General features: G+C 48.9%; 1 protein-coding gene across 2 annotated transcripts in view; it reads left to right on the top strand.

The window, feature by feature from the left end:
* The window catches only part of IPO13 (importin 13), an 848611-nt gene that overhangs the window by 503046 nt on the left and 318365 nt on the right, over positions 1 to 27200 (top strand). For both annotated transcript variants that reach the window (XM_069642404.1, XM_069642403.1), the window contains exon 6: positions 3778 to 3898. In XM_069642404.1, the coding sequence (XP_069498505.1) occupies positions 3778 to 3898 (121 nt within the window). The remainder of the gene's footprint in view (positions 1 to 3777; positions 3899 to 27200) is intronic.

Genomic DNA, 27200 nt, shown 5'->3' with positions numbered 1-27200 from the left:
GGCACGCTTGAGAATGAGATCCCTTCAATGGGCCCTAAAGAATAAGTGGTCCCAGTTCTCGGGTCAAATGATGGATCTTCTTCAGATTCCGAACAAGGTCAGACAAGACCTTCTATGGTGGACCTGTACAGAGAACATCCTAAAAGGAGAATCTTTTTGGCATCCATAGCCGGAGATCACTGTAGTGACGGACGACTCACTCATGGGGTGGGGAGCACATGCCAACGATTTGACAATCAACGGTTGTTGGTCGCCATCGGAGTCCAAACTACATATCAACCTTTTAGAGCTGAGGGCAATCAGACTAGCGCTGAAGGCCTTCCTGCCATCTGTCAGGGGAAAGAATGACGGACAACACAGTGGCCATGCACTACCTAAACAAAAGAGGAGGTGTGGGGTCACTACCCCTGTGCAGAGGCAATGCAGCTCTGGTATTGGGTGATTCAGGAGGGAATCTCTTTAACAGCAATTCATCTAGCCGGGGAAGGGAAAATGACAGCAGATGCTCTGAGCAGGCAGAGCACAGTGTTCCACGAATGGGAATTGGCGCAGGAAGTCATTCAAGAGATCTTCGCCCTTTGGGGAACCCCTCAGGTAGACCTATTCGCAACCAGTACCAACCGAAAATGCAAAAGGTATTGCTCAAGGGAATTTCCCCCGAGAGGAGCCCTGGTGGACGCGTTCGTGGTGGATTGGAAGTTCCCACTATTGTACGCGTTCCCTCCGATTCCCGTCATTCCTCAGGTCATCGGGAGGCTGAGACGCTTCGGGAACCGCATGATCCTAATTGCTCCGGATTGGGCCAGGAGAACGTGGTATCCGGACCTTCTAGATATGTCCATCTGTCCTACAGTATGTCTTCCTCAGAGAGAGACCCTCCTGTCTCAAATGGGAGGTCAGAACACTCAACCTTCATGCTTGGTATCTGAAAGGCTGAGATACAGGGATTGGAACCTTCCAGATGATGTTATGGAGGTGTTGCTTTCGGCAAGAATGCCAGCATAAAAGTCTCTATACCGTTGCCGTTGGAAAAAGTTTTGCAACTGGTGCAGGGAAAAGAATGTCGATCCTTTTCTATCTTCTATTCGGAAGTACTATCTTTCCTTCTGACCCTAGCACATAGAGGTCTGAATATCGGAACAATAAAAGGTTACCTTGCGGCGCTTTCCATTTTCAAGCGCTCATCGGTAGAATGCTCCTACTTCAAAATTCCTTTGATAACACAATTCTTAAAAGGTCTCACTAATGTGTTTCCTCCTCACCCATTTCAAGTACCGATTTGGGATCTAAATTTAGTACTAAAATTCTTAATGTGTGCCCCTTTTGAGCCTATGCACACGTGTCCATTAAGATTACTAACGTGGACAATGGCCTTTTTAGTTGCTCTAACGTCAGCAAGAAGAGTGAGCGAATTGCAGGCACTGTCTTCTGGGCCACCCTATACTGTGTTCCATAAGGACAGAGTTGTATTGAGGGTTGAACCATCATTTTTACCAAAAGTAATATCTGATTTTCATTTAAGTCAGAAAATTGTTTTACTCTCATTCTATCCTCCACCTCATCCTTCTAAAGAGGAAGAAAGATTACACAGACTGGATCCAAAAAGAGCTTTAAGCTTTTACATCTCTAGACTTTCTAGGCTTGGAGTGGACAACCAGTTGTTTATAGGCTACACAGGAAGGAAACTGGACAAAACAGACAATTTCACGCTGGATTGTGCTTTGCATTTCAGAATGCTACAGACTAGCACAAAAAGACCCACCAGAAGGGTTGGGCTCATTCCACCAGAGGCATCGTCTCTTCCACGGCCCTTCAAAGAGGTGTCCCAATAAGGTCCATTTGCGAAGCAGCAACTTGGTCTTCACTTTATACCTTCTCAAAATTCTATAGCCTGGATGCTTCCCAGTCTAGGGAGCTGACTTTTTGAAAAGCAGTGCTTTATTCCGCCATGTAAGGGCATTGGTGGGGAAAAATATGACCCCTCCTCCAGAGAAAGTATGCAAAATACTGCTTTGGGAGTCTATCTAAGATGAGGAGTACATTGGAGGACACAATCCACACGAAGAACAAGTTTCTTACCAACTGGTAACGTTCTTTCGATTGGATGTTCCTCCAACGTATTCCTCATCGCCCTCCCTGCCTACCCCTCTGTAGATTTTTCCGGGTTATTGCCATCTCAAATCTCGCAAGGCTGATAACTGTCTGCCGGCACAATCTACACAGTACAAGATCACAGATAAAAAAGATGGAAAAACAGAACTGAGGCCAACGGGCGCCGCGTGTGCTACTTATACACCCGATGACGTCACCCTCGACGGAGGCCTTCGAAGGACCATCGACTCGACATCGACGCACGGCGCCCCTGCCGAAAAAATTTCCGAAGAGCAGCAAAGCTTAATGGAATACATCTAAAATGAGGAATACGTTGGAGGAACATCCAATCGAAAGAACGTTACCAGTTGGTAAGTAACTTGTTCTCTTCGATTGTAACCAGAGATGTAAGATTTCTTGAACCTACGCCTTGATACCCCAGGGTCTGGGAGTATAACAAATGCCATAAATAAATAAATAGTGTAGGGAAATGGTGGGCGACTTCAATGAGTGGAGAAAAACCGCTCTGGTTATAACTGTGGGTTTAGTTTGTGACAAAAATCCTTCCAAACAATGGAGAATATACGGCCCAGCCAAAAGATAAGACGCATGGTGGATTGAGCGCCACTTCTAAGTGAATGTATTTTATGGATAAACATGATGCTCTTCTTAACTTTCTTTGTAAAAATTGTTTATCAATTAAAACAAATAAAAAAATTCAAAAATAGTGGTCGTTTTTAAGCTTTTTGTTGGTACTTTATAATATTTCCACAACTGTAAGATCGTTACCAGGACTGAGATTCTAGAGTTTGGTCTCTATTCCTTCTTTGTCCACCTTCCACCTTTCTTTGCCTTCTCTGGCCTCCTCTCTTCCCTATTATGGTTTTTCCTTTTTCCTCTTCCCATCATACTCCTCTTTGCATTTCTTTCTCATCCCCTTCATCTCGTCTGTATTCCACCGCTCTTCATCTTTTGCAATACTCCATCTTACTCCTAGAACTTACTCTACTCTTTTATGACTGTTCTGGTCTGTTCTCTTCTTTCGCCACCACTCTGCATTTTTCTCTCTATCTCCTCTGCTCTGCTGTTTATCCATACCACTGTGCTGCTATGTTTTGTTTACTCATTTCATGTCCACTACTCTGTTCTTTATCCTCTCCACCTTTTCTTCACTCTTCCTTCTTTTACCACCTCTACAATATGTCCTCCTCGCTGCACTGCCTTGCTCTGCCCTTCATCTATACTGCATTCTGACTTCACCCACTCCTGAGAGTAACTATTATTTGTTGGTGAGGTAGTGTACTAACATGGGAAAACCATCACTAACGACCCACTGTTGGGTGTGATGTGGTACAGACCTAGGTGTAGCTGTAGAAGGCACGCTGCTGTTCATTTGCTCTAGGAGTGATGGAGTTCAAACTGCAAAAAGCCACTGTTAACGGCCCTCAAACACAAAATTCTTACGATGAGTCTTAATGAAGTGAGAACATCACGGACAATAGGTGAATGAACTTTGTGTGGGGAGACGAACACTGACAGAGACCTCTGCCTGGTGCTGATATCAGGCCATGGTAGTCTGAGATATCAGGCCTTGAACTCCCTGCTTTACAGTTAAACACACTCGCATCTATCATTCATGTTGCTTTACTCCCCTTCTGTTTGTTTTCTCTTATTTTCCCTGTCTAGGGTGGATATCTCGGACACCTTAATGTACATTTACGAGATGCTTGGAGCAGAGCTGCTGAGCAACTTGTATGAAAAGTTGGGCCGCCTTCTTACCACCAGCGAGCAGCCCGCATCATGGCAGGTAGGACCCTGCTAAGCATGTATTCCATTTGGGAGGGGTGGCCCTATTGCCGCAAGCACCTTGTCATGACTTTTGAGCCTTTGATACAAGCATCCTGCTTTGGAGAATCTGATATATTGTAGTGTTATGCTATCTAGGCGTACGTGACTCTGAATGGGGAGGACGTGTACATTTATTTTATTTGACATTTTTTTACGGTGCCTTTACACCAGTGTCCCCAGGTGCCACAAGACAAGAAGGGGTGTTGGGGGAGTGGGGGGGTGCAAGGGAATCGTGAGCATAGAGGAACCAAAAACAAGAAACGGTTATATTGGCCTTCTTACCATCCTACCATGCAAGTGCTTGAGAAGGTTGATAAGTGCAGGGGTGAGGGGTAGCGGGAGAAGTGCAGGAGTGGGATGCCCGCAGGGAAGGGAAGTGCTGGGGCGCCCAGAGACAAGTGCCAGGGGAAAAGGAATGCTGTTGGCAGGGAGGGCCAGGTTGAGCTAGTCGAGGAAGTGTGCCAGGGGAAAAGGGGGAAAGGGAGGATGAGTGCTGTGGAAAGGGAGGACCACATTTGGCTGGTCCAGGAAAAAGAGACCGAAGGCAAGTGCTGGAACAAGGATGCAGGGACTCGTCAGGCTTGGTCTGGGGCTTGTATGACACTGAAGGGACAGTGGGGAGAGTTAGCGCGGAGGGGGAGAGGGAAAGAAGAGGAGAAAAGGAAAGTATTGGGACGTTTCTGGAATTTTAGAAGGTCCAGCTCAAGTCAGAGGGGGGAAGGAAGGCCATTCCAGAGGGAGGAGCCAGCCGACAGCCATACCTCCCACTCTCTGCTTGGAGAAGTGTTTGACGTGCAGAAAGTTGGAACCAGAGGACCGAAGGGTGATGTGGTTTGAGTGATCCAATTCTGCCTTCTGGGAAGGTGACCGGAGTTGTACCTTTACATCTAGTTCAGAAAACTCTAAATGTAAGAACATGGAACAGTTGAAATAAATAGTCCACAGGGAGCTGGTGAGAATGGTACACCCTCACAGGTGTTCAGAAGTAAAGGTTCATAGGTTACATGGTTTCCAAGGTACAATGCAAACATTCTATTGGAGAAAAAAGGCCCCTGGAACTCATCCAGTGGGGCATTCAGAAGACTCACTCAGGGATCAAAGGCCAGTCTTCAGATTGTAGGGATGCAGGTCTTCCTTTCCAGAATGTTCAAGCACTATGGTAACCCCTAAATACTGGGTACTATGTAGATATCGGTAGTGCACAATGGGGGCAGTAGTAATGATTTCACTTGTGAGCTTAATTCCAAAAGTACTCTAGTGGATTCTTGATACACCACTGGGAGAGTGGGGGGGAGGGGCTGCCATACTGAAATGATGGGCTTTACATGGAGATAGCTGAGGATTAGGCTTTGTGTGGGTGGGTGGGTGGTCTGTCCTGATCAGGCTCTATAGCTCAGAAAACCAATAGTGGTTGCTATTGGTGTAGATTCTGAGAGTCCAGGGTCCCAGTTGGCTTTGATGGCTTGCTTTCTTGAATGCCAAGGTGCAGAGGTTGTATTACCCACTAGCTCACGGTTCACTTTATACTAGTTGATTTGGTTGTTGCCACAGCAGGACTCTGTCAACTGGTGATGGCGCAAGGTCCTCTCGGGGTCCAACAACATTGGCACATGGTGGCACCATGGCCGGTCCTTGCTGAGGTCCTTTCAGTGACTCCAAAGGCTAGTGCTTCCCAGTTAATACCAGGAAGTCTGAGGATCTATGCAGCAGACTGGTACAAGGGTCAGGCTGGCATTCTTAATATTGAGGGAACCTCTGAGGGGGGTCCATACTTTCATAGTTGCCATGGATGGACAAGGGTAGACTATAGGCCGAGTTGCATAAAGATGAATGTGTGTGCTTTGTGTGACCTTTAGGTGCTGGTGGTTTGTCCATTAATGAGAATGTGCCATCTGGGACTGGAGTAAGTTTAGCACACAGGATGCAGAGAGTGGGTTTACAGGCCCATTCCCAGAACAGGCTGGCCTAATAGTCTGTGCCTTACATATTTGAAAGTCCTGCTCAAGGGTTGGTCATTAGAACCACTAGACTGCTCACTACAGTTCTGCACCTCTGAGCTCCTCTACATCGTCTCAGTATAGGATTTGAAGAACCTAATGTTATTTTAACTTGATCTAATTCACTCTGTTAAAGGCTTTATAGAATATACCCTTAGCCGAGGGTTTTAAAGAAATTACGGTTTGATTCTTGATTATATATCTCACTCTAAGGGAGAATCGTAACCATTAGAAGTAATGGTGCCTACAACACCTGGATTTGAGAGAATGGTGGCAATCACTAAGTTTGTTTCCAAGAAAGTGGCGATATGGTTGAAAACTCTAAGCTACAGAATCTTGTAGTAGTGAGTGGGAAGAGACCAGTCAATAGTTTTCAGGGTTTGTTGGAGGCTAGCAGTTGTTTTTAGTATGGGTAAGTCTGCGGTCCTATGAACCAAGCTGCGTAGGTCCTGGCAAAGACCTGTAGGTTGAAGAGAGGATTGCTGTAAGCATGTTAGGAGTGCCATATCCTTGACATACTGAATTGTAAAAGGGAGATCAGGAACGCTTTGCAGATTGGTGAATGGATGCCAGTTGCGCAGGAGGGGTAAGTGGAAATGACCGTAAGGAGAAGCGGGTTCAGGTGGGACATGCAGGAAAGGAAGGGGGAAGTGGAGAGGGAGCTGTTGGGAAAGCCATACATATTTTGAATGAGAAGTTGGAGGAACAGTGATCAGCTGAGAAAGAAAACGAGAACAATCAGGGATGTTCAGGTGTGGGTGGTTACCAAACACCAGAATCTTTTTGAATGCTTACAGGAGTGAGAACCTAGAGAGGTGTGTTTGGTCTAGCAGATAAGTCCATGGCAATGGGCAGAACAGGTTGCTACTCCTTGTAGCAGTCACTCAGACAGGATAGTAGGTTTGTCTATGGCTGCAATACATAAAGCAACTCCTGTTTTCACTGGGCCTCAGTAACTCATTAATTAGGCCGTTGAACAAGGGGCAATTACTATTTCAAAATGTAAAGCTGCCTTCATAGAAAATAAAGAAATAACCTGCCAAAGCTACAAAATGGAAAAGTCTGTGGGGCAATGTTTTCGGGAGCACAGCCCACAGCTGAGCGTGGAGAATTATACTAGCTGGTTTATCAGCCCACTTAAAAGGGATTTAATCTGTTTTCCGGAATTCCAGGTTAGGCTTGCCACCTCCCTGCAGGTACAATTCAATACCTTCACTAGTGAATTTAAGGCGGAACTAGCGGTAATAATGAAGGACATTTCCTCTCTCGAGGAAAGGGTCGAAACCAATGAAAAAGCACTTCAAGACCTGCCCCAAGACTGAACGAAATTAGACGAGCTACTAGAACATCTGACCAGGATTACACAGAATATTGAGCTGCAGTGTGAAGACCTTGAGAACAGATATCGGTGGTCCAACCTCCGCATTAGAAATGTCCCAGAGGCTAAGCGCAACTTGGATTTAAAAAATGAAGTACTGACTATTTTCAAAGACCTCTTGAACGCAGAGGGGGTGATGGATATCCCAATCGACCGGATCCACAGGGTGGGCCCAATTTGCAAAGACATGAGTGCCTGCCCCAGAGACGTCCTTGCTACACTAGGTTGCTACCCGCAAAAAGAACAGTACTTGAGGGCGGCGAGAAGGGCAGCCCCAATCACACTCAAGACCTCTCGCTGCTGACCTTGCCGAAAAGAAGGGAGATGCGTAGTCTGCTGTTGCATTTGCAAGTTAAAAAGGTGCCATACAGATGGACTTCCCCTTTTGGTCTCCTTTTCAACTGGGAGGGCAAACCATACCGAGTGACATCAAAAGAGGAGGGGGCCCGGATCATGCGACTTGAGTTGGAGGAACAATCTGGCCCAGCGCCCATCCACGACTACATCCCCAGGGACCTAGACTATGGGAATGGACCACTAAAGAATGCATTCACAGCAAAACCCAGAAAAAGTCTCTGGATAGCACAGCATTGAATACCTGAATACCCCAACTATTAAAGGGACTCCTGAAAAAGAAGGAATTGGCTGCTGATGGGGCTGTTACCGAACTAACTTTGCCCAAAGCAACAATGCCGGAGTATGGTTGGTGCTCGTCTTGGAATCCACCAATAAGTAAGGGAAGGGGTTTTAGTATTCACTGCATGTTTGTTCCTGGTTTTATTAGTAGGTTGCCTCCACGGACTGCGTCCGAAAAATGTTTAGCAAAGGTGGCCGACACCAGGGAGTGAGAGGGGGTGGAGGAACTTCTGTTAAAGTGTTTTTGGTGGGGGGAGCGAGGGGGAGGTTTTGGTTATGGTAAATGTTTGGCGAAGGCGGGCGGTAGACAGGGGTGGGCGGGGTTGACGCACAAAAGGCAACACAGGTTCTGATTAGCAAGATATCCCTGAAAATGAAGACCACACAACGCAATTACATTCCGGTGCCTGACCCTCAACATTAGCGGCCTAAACACCCCAGTCAAAAGAAGGAAACTGGAATGTCTCCTTTCCACACACCAACCCGACCTGGTCGCACTTCAGGAAACGCATATTAGACTCCAGGACCGACATAGGCAAAAATTCAACAATACCCCAAGATCACTCAAGACAACGCCAATGGGAAAGGAGCTGGGGTACTATTAGTGTTCAAAGCAGGTAACCAGGTGACGATCCTAAAAACACAAGCTGATAAGGAGGGGCTATACATCTTTTTATCCCTCCAATTAGGTCCTCTTACCCTGAAAATAGCTTTCATCTACGCCCCGTACCTAGGCCAAAAAGGGTTTTTAAAAATTGTCGTACAGAAACTAGAACACTTCAGTGAAGGCGAGACGATATTTCTGGGGAATCTTAATATAGCTTGGAACCACTCCCGGGATAGAAGCTCCAAAACTAAGTACGCCCAACCTCTGGCCTCACAAGCCCTTAATGAAAAATGTGAACAGTTGGCACTCTGTGATGTATGGAAAACCTTGCGGTGGGATGAAATCGCATTCACCCATTACTCCCATGTCCACAAACCTTTCAACCGGATTTTGACTATACCTGGGCCTCGCCTATCTTGATAGGTAGAATAGCAAATATTCACACCCACACTATAACCATATCAGATCATGCCCCAATCACCTTTGATCTTGCCCTTCCGGCATCTCATCCCAAATTATGGAGTTGAAAATTCTCAACCGCGCTATTAGCGGATCAAACCGTCTGCGACGACAGAGTGCAAAATAATAAGAGTACTTCTCCTTTAACATCAGAGTGGAAATGGGGACCGGTATACTCTGGGATGCATTTAAAGCAACATAAAGCTGCGAGAGAATAGCGGCTGAAGCATTCAGGGGTAAACTAAAGCACAGAATAGAATCCGATTTTCCAACTGAAGTTGGAAATACCATGAAACGGATGGAGACAAACTCCAGTCCACGACAGCAGCGGAATGCAAAGGGCAAATTAGATCTGTTGCATGAGAACAAGCTCAGAAGAGCCTGATTTACTTAAAGCAAAAATTCCATATTAAGTCTAACAAAACTGATAAATTATTGGCAAGACAATTAAAACAGAGAAATGCGGCCCGAACAATCCTGGAGGTAGAGGGACCAGACAGGTTCAAGCGTGACGACAACTGAACACATCATTGCCCAGTTTCTGACCTTTTACTCGTCCCTGTATGATTCGGACCATCCCGACCAACTATTCCAGCACAAATATTTACAAGCTACTCAACTAAATAGTGTATCCTCCCCAGATAGAGAATAACCCGAAGCAGATATCACCAGAGAGGAGGTACTATTCGTAATAGCGAAACCTCCAACTTCAACTGGGTCTGAATGGATACTATGCCTCCTTTTACAAAGAATTCTGCACAACTCTTGCCCCCGAACTCACTGACCTTAAATTCATTTACCACCTTGCGTAAAATGCCGGCCACTATGTAATAAGCTAAAATAATTCTCTCGCCAAACCAGGGAACGATCCACTGAAATGCGGGTCGTATCGCCCAATAGCGCTTATGAATTTAGACTCTAAGATCTACACTAAAATCCTGGCCAAACATCTGGAATTTCTAAAACCCACCCTAGTCCACCCCGATCAAACAGGGTTTATAAAACATCGCCAGACCCAGGATAATCTTAGGAGGGTGTGTCACCTGCTGGAAAAAGTAGCCAAAAAAGGGGATGCCGCAGTGCTTATATCTCTAGACGCCGAGAAGGCATTTGACCGCGTCGAATGATCCTTTCTCTTTAATACCATGAAAGCAATTGGATTTGGCCACAAATATATTGCGATAATACAAGCTAATTATGCTAGTCCTTCTGCTAGATTTTTGTTAAATGGTCCATTATCCCTTCCGGTTTTACTACGGAGAGGTACAAAACAGGGCTGTCCTCGCTCCCCCCTACTGTATGCATTACACTTAGAACCACTCTTGTCGCAAATGCGCCAAACAAGGGAGATCAAAGGTATACCATTCGACAGAGACTTGCATACGCCAATTGCATATGCGGATGACAATCTCCACAGTTACGGACCCAGTTCACTCACTCCCTGCGGCTCTCCACAAATTGGAAAGGTTCAGCCTGGTTGCAGATTTAAAGATTGTCACAAAATCAGAAATATTAAATTTGTCAGTCAAACAACGCATGGTAATCAGAGCTAAAGCTGCGACGCAGCTGCGTTGGGTACCTTAAAACCATCTGAGTACTAGGGTTGCCCCTTACACATACATTGGGGGCAGCTATACATAGCAAACTTTCAGCCCTTGTAAGTGCAGAATCAAAACGATTGCAGGTGTGGACCCCTCTGTCGGTATCGTGGCTGGGGAGAATGAATACTATTAAAATCATAATTTCCCCCCCCGGGTCCTTTACTTATTCCAAGCCCTGCCGATCTCAAAACGATCGATCTGCCAAAAAACATTGTAAGAGACTGGTTCAAAGGGGATACAGACAAGAGATGTGGGAGGGAATAAAAAAAATGCGTTATTGGGCCCTAGAATGGGAGATAAGCTTTGGTTAACTAGAGCAGACAGACCTTGTAACATTCATTGTGGCGGGATCACGGTGGAAATTTGTTTTTCTGTAGCAGAAAATCCAATAAAAAAAGGGATTCAATATTTAATTTTGGAACAAATTGCCAACCTTTAGTCTCAGTGGTGGCTAGTTGGTCTAGGAGTAGGACCCAGGTCACAAAACCTTTTTGTTCTTGTAATGGCACTACAGTGGATGACTTAATACATTTTTTATTGTCATTCTTTAAAGATACTTGGATGAAAGGGAAGACCTTGACTTTTGCATATTTTTAAATTGTGCCCAGGTCGCACGCTAGATAAAGCCAAGATGCTATTTTCTGTTCCCTGTAAGAATGTGGCTGATTCTATTTGTTTTTTTTTGAAAATGCTTTATATTTAAGAAAACCTATTGGTGTTTAAAAATTTGGCATTTTATGAGACGTTAGATACTTGTATATTGTGGATTTTAATGTGTACTTTTATGAAATTTCGAAATAAATTGTTTCATTTCATTTAATAGGTTTTCCACCTTCACCTTGGATGGAGAGCCATGTCAGTCATGGGTTGTTTTATTCTTTCTTAGATACAGGGCGAGGGCCGGGAGGGCTCAGTAGGGGGTAGTAGCCTACTCGAGCCAGTGAGAGAAGGCGTGGGAGTAAGGCGGTACTTGACTTTTGGGACAGGGTCACGGATCTAGCCTATCAAGAGGACACCGGGGACCACTCGTAAACTGGGACAGGAAGCTTACCAGGGCCTTTAGCAGTGCCTGTCGAGCACCAGAGGGGAGCTAGGCCTGTATGTCTTGTGGCAAATCCCCAGATGTCATCACTTCTCCCCTCGGGGGAACCCCTTCCCGCGAGCCAGGGAGGTGAGGCCTTTACCTGATAGTCCCCCTGGCGGTGGTACTCGGCGGGTGGATCTCATGGGGAGGGAAATCCACTATGGGATTAGTGACTACCTTGGGAGAACGCTGAATCCCAATAGCTCACCTTACCCTTACCTACCTTCCTCACCAACCCTCTTCAGTGGCATCCCTGATGTTCCTACATGTTTTTGTCATGCATCTCCTTCACACCTACATACCCCAACCCTATTTCTCTCTCATATGCGATATAGCATGACTCATCCTGCAAATAGCACCGGCACGGGTAAGAGTAGGGTTTACTTGGTGACATCAGGACTATCCGCTACTGTGATGAGTAAGAGGTGCAGAGTCATAGGGAATCATCCTCGGAGCCTTGAGTAACATGCTAGTATTCCACAATATTCTATTGGGCAAACAGTATTCAAAAGTGAAGAGGGAAAACAGGAAGGGGTTTTCCGCCTTCCCTGGAGGAGCCGCTGGCTTGGGGATGCCCGAACTGTCATACAAAGGAAGGGGTGGCACCCCCGGGGCTTGCTATGGTTACATCTTTAACCGTACATGGTGTCATGAGGAAGGACTGACCGGCAGAGAAGCTGACCAGCGCTTGCCAGACAGGTGGAGCCAATGAGCAGAGTGCCGGTAACACACCATTGCTGTCAAAGAGACAGCGAGGGCCTGAAATAGAGGTGCTGAGATCCTGAACCCAAAGAGCAGCCACCAAGAGAGACCCTCAAGGTACTGGGGTACCCGGGAAGGCTGGCACTGTCAAAGAGAAGCAGTTTGGAATCCTAACGCTAAGAAACGTCAAAGGAAAAGTGTGGAAGCAGGAAGGTGTTTTCCCAAAAGATAGAAAGCGAACAAAACTGGTCTGGGACACGCACCCACGTGAAGAGGGCATCCAGAGCAGTCTTCCTCGTGACACTACCTGGGAGTTTAGTGCACGAGTTCTTCCACATTCCCAAGGAAGGGAAATACAGGTCTGGGACCCACATATAAAATCAAGTTGCATCCAAAGCGATCTCCTGGCAGTACCTGGGAGGTTAGTGCACCTGGTTTGCCAGATTTTCAGGAAGGGGAACTACAAGTCCTGGACCCATACGGTTCGCCTGAAGTTGGGGCATGCAGAGCAAGACCAGTCAGGATAGTGAAAGCAGGGTTTTGCCAGAGAACTGTGAGAAAGGCCAGGGGAATGGAGTCATTCCCCCTGGTTTTGCATTGAGAACATTGTGAAAGGCCAAGAGATGTGAGGTATCCTCTTGGCATTGCGAAAGATGAGAGAACACCAGGGGGAGAGAACCATACCCGCTGGTGTATTTCCTTAACATTGTGGTAAGCCAAGAGAATGGAGTGATTCTCTTGGCAGTGCATGAAGTCAGCTTGGAACTTAGTTTTTCCCAAATTGGAACTTTGCTTTGACCTATTTGGAAAGAGACTGCAACCTGGGGAAGGGAACCATTCCTTCCGGAGCCAGTTCTTACACATAGAACTGTGCGTGCCCAGAAGAAGGGAGTCGTTCTTCTGGACCAAGAGGTTAGCAACCCCCTTTAGTTTAGTTGTAAGTGTAAGGGTTAGAAATAGGTTTTTGACACAGGACGGTGGACTAATTTTAGTTCTTGGACATTCTTACAGACCATTGTGTGTTGTTGAGGCAGGGAATTCGTGCAAGATTGGGTTTTCTTTTAATTTAACACTCAATAAAGGTTTCTGCCAACCGCTATGCCACCACTGTCGGAACTGTGTGTCCGCACCCATACCGTCTGAACTAACTAGCACATTTTTTGGCCCATGCATACAGAGCACATAGCTGGCCACTTTCTGTTTTTACTCCAGAGAACTACATTTCCTTGTGGACATAGCGGTGGAAGGGGGATAGCAGCCTGGCTGGGAAAGAGAGCCGGCAAAGAGCTACGAGACCACAGTGATATGCACATCAGATCGACCACACAATTCTCTACACAACATAAGCTGTATGTGCAGCAGGACCTGCCCACGTATCAAACTGGCAATCGCAATAATCCTGATCCTGGATGTACCATGTCTTGCACAAGCCTCCAACAACCAACTCGGATCGTACGCTCACCTGGTATCCACCGTGACTTCTCAGTGGTGCCCAGATGTGGTCTGCGGGGAAGGTTCTGCCTGAAAATATAGGAGGACTGTGTTCAAGACTGGCCGACCGGGGTAAGTATCCTCCCTCCACCCTCGTATGATTTCAGCCCCTCTTGGGCCTTCTCCTCACCGTGTGGTAGAGTTAGGCGTGCTCTCCGTCCTGCCTTCTTTGCAGGGGCGCGTTGCCTTTCGTGGGCGTGTGCGGTCCAGTTACTTCACTGACGCCGGCCCGTTTGATATCGTTCAGGTAGGTCTTATTGCTGTTCTTTAGTATTGTTGCTATCTTGCATGCCTTTCTTTGTTTAATAATGTCTCTTTTTCTCCCTTAGGTACGCTATGATGCGGTTAGTAAGCGCTTTCCTTGTAGGTCGCGGTGTTCTTCAGCGCGTGTGGAATTTCCAGAGTGGTGCCAGCTGAGAGGCGACCAGCCAGGTAAGCCTTTAGAGCAGTTCGTAATTTGCAATGTCTCTTATGCTTTCTTTTTTTTAACTTTGTTTATTTTAATTCAAGGCAGGATGACAATTACACAGCAGTTTATAACATCATTGAAGCATTTTAAGCATGTTAACCCTCAAGCGCTCTGTCGTGCCCCTCCTCTCGCCCCTCCCCCAACCCCAGGTCTGTGCTCCTCCTTCCAAAGCCGTATGTCTCGCGCCCCAGCCTTTGTGTCCCTTTCGGGGTTTTCCTGGTCCCTCAGGGTCCAGCGAGAGTTAATGGGTTTATAGGTCAGGGCCGGGAATCGCTGGTCGTATTCTAGAACTGGGGCCCAGATGTTCTGAAATCTGTGGAGGGTACCCGCCTTTGCCGCTGTTACCTTTTCTGCTACCAGAATGTCCCAGAGCTTCGTCCACCACTGGGCCATGAGGGGGCCCTCTGGGGACTTCCAGGCGCGGGCCAGAGTCGTTTTCCCGGCTAGTAGGCATTGGGTCAGCAATTTTGCTCTGTTGCCGGCCCGTGGGTAGATGGTGGGGATCGGTGCTCCCAGCAGAACGGGCTCCGGTTCTAGCGGGATCGTTGACCCAGTGATTTGTGCGATGGTCCGTAGGCATGTCTTCCAAAATTGCTGAATCCGTGGACAAGTCCACCCCATGTGGAAAAAAGAGCCCGGATGGCCGCACCCTCTCCAGGAAAGGTAGTCCACTTGGGGGTTCATGTGATGAAGTCTGAGGGGCGGGTAATACCACCGTAACATGACTTTGTAGGCACTTTCCCTGTTAGTGATGCAGGTAGATGAGGTATGCGTTCGGGTCCAGATGTCCACCCAGATCTGGTCTTCTATCGGGTGACCCAGGTCTGCCTCCCACTGGGCCATGCAGCATGTTCTCGTGCTCAGGAAGTCCCCTAAGAAGCGCCTGTATAGGGTAGATACTCTCCCGCGGGCCGGGAGGTCCCCGAGTGTCAGTTCCAGGGGAGTAGGGGGCCGCGTTGCCGCCCGCAGAGTTTGGGGGTGTGTACACAAGTGACGCAGTTGAATATAAGTGTATCTGTCCCGTTCCTGGAGTTGGAATTTTTCCTTACATTGCTCGAATGTCAGGGTGTCTCTTCCCCGTACAGCTGGTCTATGGTTTCAAGGCCGCCGTTTATCCAATTTTGGAAGTTGCAGGGGCTCGCGCCAGGTGAGAAGGCCGGGTTAAAGAAGATCGGGGATTGAGGGCTCAAGCCTCTTGGAACCCCCTTCCGTTTCAATGCCCAATCCCAGGACTTCAGGGTGTGGTTGGTTGCCCAGAGGAGGTCTCCCCAATTTGTGCGGAGAGGGGGTGGGATGTGTGGCAAGAATCGAAGTGGTAGCGATGTTCGTGACTGCTCCAGCTCCACCCATCTGGGACGGTTTGTAATTGTCTGCCATGCGTGGACCTGCGCTAATTGGGCTGCCACCCTGTAGGCCTGCAGATCCGGGACTCCCAGACCTCCCAATTTGGAGCCCCCTAATAGTGTCTTTAGGGGAATTCTCGCCTTCTTACCTCTCAAGATAAATTTCAGCATCTTCCTCTGTAGGTTCCGGAGGGCTGGAGCGGGGATCGGCACGGGGAGTGAGGCACAGGCATAAAGGAACCTCAGGAGGAGGTTCATCTTGCACGCTGTAATGCGCCCTAGCAGCGAGATCTCTTGCATCGTCCAGCGTTTCAGGTCCCCTTCCAGTTCCCCGAATAGCTGGGGAAAGTTTGCTTTGTATGTGTCTTTCGGGTCTGTTGAGATATAGACCTCCAGATAAGGGATCACCCTTTTTTCCCACGTGATTGGGGACATTTTAGCCAATGTTTCCCGTTCTCCTGCAGTGAGGCCAATGCCTAGGGCCGTAGACTTAGTGAAGTTCACTGAGAAGCCGGAAACCTCTACATAGCTAGTTATTTCTTGTAACGCGTGTCGCAGGGAGGCGCTGGGTTCTGAAAGCATGAGTAAGACGTCATCAGCATACAGAGCTATTTTGTGTTGCGAAGGGCCGACCATCGGGCCTTTGATCAGATTGTTTAGCCTGATCCTTTGAGCAAAGGGCTCCATGGTCAGGGCAAAGAGCAGTGGGGACAGCGGGCAGCCGTGTCTAGTCCCGCCGGTCAGGGGTTTGGGGCCGAGTTGTGACCATTGATTCTTAGGAATGTCTTCGGGCCTGCATAGTTAGCTAGTACCATTGATTGAAATGTTGACCCAAAGCCGAAGGCCCCCAAGGTGTTTTTCATAAATGTCCAGTCCACCCTGTCGAAGGCCTTGGTCGCATCTAGGGCCATTGGGACCAATTTCTGGGAGTTCCGGGTTGCAAGGTCCACCAAGTTAAGAGTTCTCCGGATATTATCCCCTGCTGCCCTGTGTAGGATGAAACCTGCCTGGTCTGGCTGAATGATCTCGGGTAGGATGGGACCAAGGCGGTTCGCCAGGATTTTAGAGTATAGGTTTGCATCAATGTTCAATAGTGCAATTGGCCTGTATGAGGCCCAGTCTCTCGGATCTTTCCCAGGTTTAGGTAGGAGGATGGTGGTCGATTCCTGCATCGAGGGCGTCACAGATCCTGTATCTCTGAAGGAGTTGAGAAGTGTCACCAGGTGGGGAATCAGTTGGGGCCTAAATAGTTTATAGAACCTCGCTGAGAAGCCATCTGGGCCCGGGGCTCGTGATTTGAGTGACTTAATGGCATCCCCAATCTCTTCCTCTGTGATGGGCGCCTCCAGCTTTTCCCTTATCATGTCAGGAAGCCGCGGTAGCGCAGCTTTACGTAGATATTCCAGTTGTTGTGGTTGGTTTGTGTGGTGGCCTTCATGATCTTGGTGAGGTGGTCCACCGCTAGTTGTTGCTTTTTGGATTCCGAGAATTGGATAACTCCTTTGGGGTCACGTAGGCCCGTGATAATGTTCGTTCGCCTTAGTTTGGCTAATTTGGCCACCAAGATTTTATTTGCCTTGTTGTTCTTCAAGTAATATGATTGTTTGGCTCCGGCCATGAGAAGGGCGGTCTGTTCCGCATAATGGGCTTCCAGTTTCTTCCTGGCTATACGCAAGACTTTCTGTGTCCTAGGGGACCAGCCTTTCTTTTTGAGGGCTTGTTCTGCAGCCCCTAGTTCTTCCTCCAAGGCTATCCGGGTTTGTCGCCTATTCTTATGGTAGGCCTCTCCTTGGGCGATCAGGGTGCCTCTGATTACCGCTTTCATGGCATCCCAGGTGTTCGCCACAGAGGTGTCAGAAGCTGGGTTTTCTTCAAAGAAAGTATTGATGGATTTCCCGATCTTGTCCCTTGTAGCCATCTCATTGAGGATCGGATCGTATAAAGTCCATCTGCGTGGGCAGTCAGCTTTTGGGTTCTATGCCCGGATTTCCAGGATCACTGGGGCATGATCTGATAGGGCTCTTGTACCGATGGTCACCTCCTTGACGAACGCTAGAGTTTGCGGGGAGGTTAGGAGGAGGTCAATCCTCGAGGGTCCGGTGGACGCCTGAGTAAAAGGAGAAGTCTTTTTCGGTGGGGTGAAGCACCCGCCAAGCGTCAACTACCTCCAGCGACCGAAACATCTGGAGGAGGCTCAGTGCCTGGGTGAAGTCGCTCGGGGTCGGGGGGTGCGATCTGTCATTTGTGGGGTCCGGAACGCCGTTGAAGTCTCCTCCGATTATCGTTTGGCCTTCTATGAAGGGTGAGAGGGAGGACCCCAGTGAGTCGTAAAAATTTGATTGCCCGACGTTGGGGGCATACACCGAAATGAAAGTGTATAGGTCTCCCAGCAGAAGAAACTTGACCGCTATAAAGCGGCCTTCTGAACAGGTTTTAGTTTCCAATATCTGCGGGTTTAGGTCATTCCGGAAAAGGATCGCAGTGCCCCCTTTTTTAGTTCCTCCTGAGGCGAAGAATTGGAGGGGGTACCATCGGGAGCAGAGCCGAGCAACATCTGACTGTAGCAGGTGCGTCTCCTGGAGCATGGCGACTGCTGCCTCTTCATCCTGAAGTTTTAGCAGAATTGATTTCCTTTTAGCAGGAGAGTTTAGCCCATTGACGTTTAAGGAGAGGAGTCTCAGGGTTTGGTGGTCTGCCAACCGGCCATGCGTCGTGGACTGAGCAGGGGGAGAGAGGGGGGGAGCCGAGCGGGGATGGGACAACTGCCATTCCTGTTGAGAGTTAGAGGTGTGTCAGCCTGCACTTGGGGTTTTAACATGCGCCCCCAATGGGGGGGGGCGTAACCATAACTAGCGGGTGGGCCGTCATTGTGTGTGCGGACGCACCCTCGGCCAACTGGGCCAATAAAGGAGACAAGGTGGGTTTCCATGGATGCAGTGTTGGAACTGTCCTTGGAGAGGGTATGAACCATGGGTGTGGCCCGCCGCCACCGTCGAAGAGCTCTATTTATTCGAGAATGAGCTGGTGGTTCCAAGATGGGTAAAGGCGATCAGGTTGAGGTCAATGTAGCCCAGATCTCTGAAGTGCGCTCTGTCCCCAGTTATCTTCTCCTGTGGTTTCGCTGGATCCTCGACCAAGAAGACCGCCCGGGCTTTGGGGAAGGGGGTGGTTCAGAGGCCCCGGCTTTTTCACGGTTCGGTGAGGGGGTTTCCCTGGGTGAGGTTGGGTGCATGATACTATTTGCGTCTTCCAAATGACTGATTCGTCGAACAGTGCCTTTGTATGAGAACTGTAGCGCCGTTGGGAATAACCATCTGTACCATACCTTTTGGTCTTGGAGGAAGAGTGCTAAGACGCGGAGCGCCCTCCGTTTCTGTAGAGTGAGCAACGAAAGATCTTGATAATCTGAAGGGAGTTGCCCTGGAACGAGAGGTTGTCTCCCGTACGGCTAATCACTGAGATGGCCTCCTTCGTTGTACAGAAGTGAACCCTAGTAATCACATCTGGGGGAGGGTCTGAGTCCACTCCCCGGCGTGGGCGCAGTCGGTGGGTTCGATCTAGCAACAGTTGGGATTCATCTAAATCCGGGAGCAGGGCTTGAAAGAAGTCCCCTACGTATTCCGCTAACTTGTTGTCGGGGACAGAGGATGGGGACCCCTCGGATCCGAAGATTATTGCGACGCGCCCTATTTTCGAGGTCCTCTTGTTTAAACTCCAGGATCTCATATTTATCTTGTAGGGCATTGATGGATTGCTGGATTTCTCAGAGGGAGGCAGTGTGGGCTTGTGAATGGTCCTCGATCTCCCCTAGCCTCTGCTCAACCTCCGTTACCCTCTGCTCTACTTTGGAGGTGAGTTCTGCTTGGTGTTTCTTGCCTTTGTCCGCCCCTGCAAACATAGTGGGAATGTCCGTGACTTTGCTGGCCTTAGTTTGCCTGGACATGGTGGCTGTATGGGGGGTCGCGTCGAGAAGGTCTTGGTGGCCGCCGGGGGGCTCCAAGAGCGTGAAGGAGGCCTTATCGGGGAACCCTCCCTTGTGAGTTGACTGACTGATTGACTGCGTGTGTCCAGTAGTGGCTGTCGTGAGGCGTTTTGCGCAGGGGGGAGCCAGAGGTCTGTAGCTTTTGTTGTGGGCTGGGTCAGCGAGCCAGGCGAAAGTGTGGGCCGAGGCGCCCCAGGAAGATTGTGGGGGGGGGTAGGAGTTCGTATCCGGTTGGGGCTTGGCTGGAGGCGCTTTAGCGTGCTACGAGTTGGATAAAGCCGGGCTGGCGTGGCTGTGCTCCGTGTCTTAGGAGGGGGGAAGAAGACCCCACTCGGGTGCACTGTAGCCCTTGGTGTTCGGCCTCGGGGCCTGCTCTATTAAGTGCTGGCACCCCTCACTGGGGGGGGGGGTCAGCGCTCTTCGTAGGGGGGCTGTGTTCCGCTGTTTCTGGGCTGTACCCCTGCGCTGCTTGAGGGGTAAGGTCGGTCCAGGCCCACAGAAGACGGACTTCAGTGTTGGAGAGGGTCTCGGGAGGAAGCTAAAGGTTTGCGACAAGAGGGCTGAGTCCTTAAATGTAGTTGGACAGCTCCAGGGAGGGCGGGTTAGTCGATGACCCAGGAGGTCTGTGGTGCAGGGGAACAACCTCAAGCCCCTGATCCGGATGCCTTCTGGTGCAGCGAGGTCATAGACTGGAGTCGGAGGCCTCCATTAGTGCGGCAGGTTGGACCCGCCGTGGGGCCCCCGCTTATTACGCTGGGGTTGGAGTCGTTTTCGCAGCTCCCAGGAGGTCTGGGTTGGATGCGTGTGTGGGGTGGAGGATTCCCACCCGAGGTCCCAGCCCCACGGGCCTGCGCCTGGAGTGACCGCTTATATATGTGCCGGCCGGGGATCAGGGGCGGCGCCTGAGTGTCCTCTGGAAGCGGGATATTACCGCTACTTCCCCGCAGTGTGGGCTCTCACCTAGGCTCCGGCCGGGCTTGGCTTGTGGTGTCCTCGGGGCCCCGGGCAGCGCGGCGGGAGAAGGGGGGAGAGCAGGAGGAGCTCCTCTTCCGCCATCCGCCTCCGTCAGGACTCCGGGCGTGAGAGGGCCCCCGATGGATGCGCAGCTATGGATGCAGCCGTGACTCACACTGAGGGTTCTGCTTTCTTCTGGTCCCGGGCAGGTTTCCGTAGGCGGATCCGCGGTTGATCGGGTTGTCGGGAGTCAGTGTGCCCCTCCTCTCCGTCCTCTTGGTTCTGCGCCAGCTCCTCCCAACTCGGTCTGTTCCCTTCGCTGGGCTTCGCAGGCGTCTGCCATCTTGGTTTTCGCAGCAGGCACCGGGTTTGGGGATCAAAATCGGGCATAACGCGCGCGTGTTAGCCGGTCAGCTTTGACCTCATTGTGCTTGAGTGGTTCCGGTCACCTTAGATGGTACTGGCGAGCACGGAAGTACGGCAGAACCGCATGATATTCGCGGCGGCGGGTCATCCACAGGAGGCTTCAATGGAGCGACCGCATCAGTGGCACTTCAAGCCGCGCCCACCCTCTTATGCTTTCTTTAATGTTGCCTCTCTATATTTCTCTTTCAGGTCGTTCAGTCCGGAGGAGTGCAGATTCAAGGAAGCTGTTCTCAGGAGCTGCGAGTAGCTAAAGATGAAAACTGCAGGTAAGATGCTGCTGCTATTGATGTTTCTTTTGTCTCCTTACCGGTTCTGCTTCTCCGAGGTTCGTGGGTATAGCTGGACAGGGTGAGCGTCACTTTGCAAACTGCAAAGTAACGTGAAGCGTGTTGTCTTGCTTGGGTGTGGTTTAAATAGCCACAACAAAATAATCCAGGTAAAGTAGTCCCTAGGCTACCACACCCAAAATACTGGACCGCATAGCTTGGTTCCTAGGAACCAAGCTATTTGGATGCCTCCATGTTGGCTGACAAAAACAATAAAGTAGTTCCCAAGCACATGATTTTCATGGTGTATGAGCCTGGCGCCACAGGCGCCAGGACTGGCCCTAGGAGGGCTTTTGAAGAGGAAGCCTGGCTCTAGAGGCCCGAGTCCTGACTCCACCTGGCCAATGGGTTTGCCAGAGGGGGTTTTAGGCGAGGGTCGTGACATCGGGTAAACAAACTCTAAAATTGGCTATATGTCAACCCTATTTCTCTCTCGTATGTGATATTGCATAACTCATCCTGCAAAAAGTATTGGAATGAGTAAGAGTAGGGTTTACTTGGTGACATCTGGGCTATCCACTACTGTGATGAGGAATAGGTGCAAAGCCATGAGGAATCATCAAACGGTATTCAAAATTGAAGAGGGAAAACGGGAAGGGGCCTTCAGCCTTCCCTGGAGGAGCTGCTGGCCTGGGGTCCCCCAAACTGTCATACAGAGGAAGGAGGAGCAGCACCAGGGCTTGCTATGGTTACATTGGTAACCATACATGGTGTCATGAGGAAGGACCGACCAGCAGAGAAGCCGATCAGCATGCCAGACGAGTGGAGCCCATGAGCAAATTGCCGGTAACACACCAGAGCTGTCAAAAAGGCTGCAAGGGACTGACATGAGGTGATGAGACCCCAAACCCAAGGTCATTCGCTGAAAGAGACCATCAATGCATTGGGGTACCCGGGAAGGCTGGCAGGGGCAAAGAGAAGCAGTCGGGAATCCTAACCCTAAGAAACAAGCAAGGAAAGAGTGCGGGAGCGGGAAGGTGGTTTCCCAAAAGATAGAAAGCAAACAGAGCGTGAAGAGGCGTTCCTGACTTGTGGACAGTAAATGGGTGGGGATTAAAACTTGTTAATTCCTTGCATACCTGTAATCTAACAACTAGGTGAAAGAAGCCTGTGATTGCCTCAAGGAACCAGTTCAGGGATAAGAACCAACGGGGCGGACAAAAACAGGAATGTGTTGGTGGTTCGGATGAGATACAGGGAGGAGTAGGAGGGCCAAAAGACCAAGCAAAGGTAGGACTGTGCGAAGGAGCATGGAGAAAGATTGCTGAAAGAGTGTGCATGGTGAGGTCAGGGTTTGAAATTGAGATTCGATGAGTAGGAGCAGGCATCACCCAGTAGGCAGGAGCTATTGCTTGGGAACCATGAGCTAATGGAGATGCTCCTTTAACCTTTTGTCCAGTTTGTATGAATCATTGTGTTTAAAGATAATGTCACATTTACATATTTGGAAAGCACCCGTTGGCCCAAGGAGCCAAAAGTAGCTACTGATAGCGATTGGTTTGTGGAGAGGGGCGAGGAGTTGTGTGGAGAATAGTAGACGGGAGAGGGGAAAGAGGAGAGTAGGAGAGAAGAGGCGGGCTAGTTAGAGTAGTACAGGGGTAAGGGGAGAGTAGTAGATTGGAAAGGGGCAAGGGGAGTGTATTAGAGGACAGAGAAGCAGGCAGAGTGTATTAGAGGGCAGAGGAGCAAGGGGAGAGGAGTGAGGTAATGTTACGCTCACCTGGTATCCACAGGGACGCAACCCAGCCCTGGATGGATGATTTGCACTCTGGAACCCTTTCCCCATCCCTTGGTAAGGCCACTGGTTAAAGATGAGTCTGCAATATAGCAGAGCTGGATTCAATAACAGATTGTCTTTGTTTTCCCACCTCCCTTGGCCTCAACTCCTTCCTCCCTCTTGGGCCCTATCCTCACCTTAATATTGTAAAGGTGGATTCTCCGTCCTGCTCCTCGTGGCAGATGCGCGTAGATGTGGGGGGCGAGCAGCTACCAAGTTACTTCACTGGTGCAAGCCCCCCCTGTGGGAATCCATGCCTGCTGCGACTCTGTAGGCTTGCTGCTTGACAGTTTTTATATGCAGTTCTTGTGTTCCTCTTAGTTAGAATAATAATGTCTTGCTTCTTTCTTTTTAGGTATGGAAAGGTATTTTGGTGTTGTCATGGAGTTTGAAGATGAGCATGGGCAGGTTGGTGAAAGCGTGTTGTGCGTGATACTGTCTGGTGAGTAATGCGCGATGCGCGGCGCTGTTTACCCTTTTATATTGCTAACCTGTGTATTTTCTCTCCTTGCAGGTTACGATGTTCCTCGCCGAGCGCCGTAATGTTCCAGCAATGATACTGTCCAGGAGATGACTACTCGGGTAAGAATTGTGTGGCTTTCTTCATTCGGGAGGAAACGTGAGTAAACGCTTTCTAATGCTGTCTTTCTTTCTCCTCTTTCCAGCTTATGGTATTCCAGGATGCATGTGGTGCCGGATGATGGAGTTCGTACCTTTTTAGGTGAGTGGAACTGAAGTCGGCGATGGATTGAAGACAGGATACTGTTCCAGGTAAGTTTCGTTGTGTTCTTTCTATCTCTGCAGGTCCTTGGTTTCAGGTAAGCTGTCATCAAAGCACTGTACACAATGAGCGTTACGCTGCCCTCAGCAGAATAACGCAAAGCATGTTCTGTGGTTTGTTTGCGGTTTAAATAGTCTCAGGTAAAGTAGTCCAGGTAAAATAGTCCCAGGTCTGCCACACCCAAAAGACTAGACCGCATAGCTCAGTTCTTTGTAACTAAGCTATGTGTGTGCCTCCATGTTGGCTGAATCCCCCCCCCCCCCCTTCTCCCACCTCTCCCCCCTCCCAAGTTAAATAGTCCCAAGTAAATGGTCCCATTCTAATGTTGGACTTCATGATGGTTATGAGCCTGACTACAAGAGTCTTGGATGAGGTTTTAAGGCCTTTGACCTGGCCCTAACTGGAAGGCTGACTTGCCAGTGAGGGCCAGGGGCAAGGGTCATGACGGGTAAAGGGGAGAGGAGTGAGGTAGAAGGGAGACGTGCAAGGGGAGTGTGGGAGAGGGGAGTGTAGTAGAAGGCAAGGGGAGAGTAGTAGAGGGGTAAGGGGAAAGGAGAGTAGTAGAGTAGAGGGGGCGGAGGGTGGGGGAGGAGGGCAGTAGAGGGGAGATGCGAGTGTAGTAGAGGGGAGAGGAGCGATGCGAGTATAGGAGAGGGGAGAGGTGCAAGGGGAGAGTAGGAGAGGTGAGAGGTGAGAAGAGTAGAGGGGAGAGGTGCGATGTGCAAGGAGAGAGGAATAGAGACGAGTGTGGAGAGGAGGTGTTAGTAGGAAGCAGAGGAAAGTAGGAGTAAGGAAGTGAACTTAATCATGGGACAGAGGAGAGGAATGAGACAGGAGGAGAGTGGATAGAATGGAAGAGAATAGAATAAAGGGAGAGGAAGGATAGAACATCAGGGCAAGGAATACAAAAGCATTTAAGGATAAGGCCAAGTGAATTTAAGCACGTGTAAGGCACCTCTTCTTTATAACCTTCCTAGTTTACGCTGCATGTTAGTGTTCACCTATATTATTCTGTGATGGAGTGAGAGAGAAAGGGCATTTGCCTTTAAGCCATCATGGCCACCTATTTGGATATTAGGCAGTAGGGGTTAATAATCTCTAGTAACCATCTTGAAGGTTAGGGAGCACCTGGGTTAGGGACGAACTCCCCAATGGCGATGAGGGAGAGAGGGATGCATTTAGGGAGCCCAACCCAAGTATTTCAATGAAACTCTTGAACTGTCTTTGAGAGTTGGTGTGTTCTTGAGGCCATCTTTGACAACAGATAATTTACTTGTACAGCAATTGTGCAAAGAACTGGTGATAAAAAGCTCCAATATCCAATCCTAAATGTACATCTGGCAATATTTCTCCTCCTCAACTCTTTAATGGGGGTTGCTAGATTGGTACTTGCCCAGAGGGTTACGGATGCTGGCGGGTTGTAGGTCTTTGTCATTATTTTTGTGTCCTCAAACAAACATACTAATTATTTTGTATTAGGTTTTTGAAAATTAAAGGCATCACCAAGAAGCACTGAACATAGGGAAACTTGATCCTTCTTAATGAACTGCATCTCTTGGTTTCTCCTAGAATTACCTAAGATCATCTGTTGTGGGCCTATTTGGCTTTGCAGTGACACTTCAGCACTGCTCTCCTTGGTTTCTGCTTGCATTGTGCCTTGGGGTAGTTGTGCATCTCCAATTGACAGGGAATCCTGGTATGTTTTTACTAGAAGAAGCAGTGATGCTCATTTTCTCCCATGCAGTTATGTTATGTCATGTGATGGTAAATCGGATATCCTGGCATGCAGAAATTCCTCTGGTTGAACTCTGCATCATGAACTTACCCGTAGTCCACAGGATTTGCTCAAAATGTTCGAAAACCAAAATACTGAATGTGTGATTTGGCCGAATGTCGACCGTTAAATCCGAACGGCCCAAATGTTCGACCAAATCACGCATTTAGTGCTGGGGGCTGTGGTGGTGTCCCACACACCCTTGCTCACTATATTGTGAGCGTGGGTTGCGGGGGACTCCTCTGCCGTTGTCCTGGGAGAAAAAAAGAAAAAAAAGCACCCTGCGGCGCTGGTTCCTAATCACTGAAGTGAAAGGGAACAGGCGTTGCAGGGCTCAGCGAGTTGGAAGAAAGGTAAGTAGGGGGTTGGGGTTGTCTCTAGACATGCTGATGGGGGTGTGGTTAAGGGTGTGGGCCGAGTCAGAAGTGTCTTTTTTCCCTAGAACATTCCTACCTCGGTCATTCAACCCCAAACCAGTCCACATGCAGGCAAGAGGGCTAGTTACTCTAGTAGATGTTTCTCTCTGTTGTGCAGGGGGTTGGTGATTACTCTGAGGTAGAGTGACAGGTGATTGCATTATGTTGCAGTTCTGTAACAGAACGTAGAGCCTCCTGTTGTACATATTTTGGCAGAACAGGAGGCTTGGAATTTGCTTTGCGTAAAATTTTGTTTTGCTACAAAAGATTTAATTTAGCAATTGGGAAGCCGGGTCCTACACCTTAGCCGGCACAAAGACTTGAACTCCATATATGTTGCTAACTGACCATCAGTTTAAAGGACCTTATGGCCAGTGGGAGATTGGCATGAGTCAAGATTGAGCAGTATATGTGCCACCACATTCAGGACATTTTGTAAGGTAGTACACCGTACAGCTGCAAATGCCAAAATAAATGATATTGGATTAGTCCAAGTGGAAAATGTATAATGAAGTAATCAATTTGGCTCTGCACAGGAAAGTTATAAAAGTGCATACATATTTCTGCCTTTTCCTGCGCAAAAAGCTTCTTTGGGCAATTTGTGCGTTGGTTGGTTTGAAAATCTGCAGTATAGACTCCCTGACTGCCAGGATTTTCCTCATTGGCTCCTCTATGTGCAGCCTGTTAAATTGAGCGATAGTCCATGGCTTCACTCCCTCCATTCAGTTGCTTCTGGATATATAGTGTAGCTGCAAGGTGAACGAAGAAGGATGGAACTGCTTGCGCTGAGATTTTCATTTTCTGGCTTATCCCGCTATCTCCTGTCTTGAAGGTGCCAGCCTTGAGATTGGGTTTAGTTATAGGGCAGCACTCTTACAAGATGGGATAATCAGCAAGCGTCTCGGCTCACCTTGGCATAACGAAGCAGATGTCTGATGCAAGAGATCTCCCAGATGTCCCTCTAAGGCTGTGACAGCACCCCATCAATCAGCATTGGCTCAGCTAGTATACCCTCTGCTTGCTGATTTCATCATTCACAGTCTGAGCACACACCGCCA

The sequence above is a fragment of the Ambystoma mexicanum genome, chromosome 1q (genome assembly GCF_040938575.1).
Source record: "Ambystoma mexicanum isolate Mex_15411 chromosome 1q, UKY_AmexF1_1, whole genome shotgun sequence".
In the NCBI taxonomy this organism is placed as follows: domain Eukaryota; kingdom Metazoa; phylum Chordata; class Amphibia; order Caudata; family Ambystomatidae; genus Ambystoma; species Ambystoma mexicanum.
The sequence above is the reverse complement of the archived record's forward strand: the minus strand, read 5'-3'. Positions and strand labels throughout refer to the sequence as shown.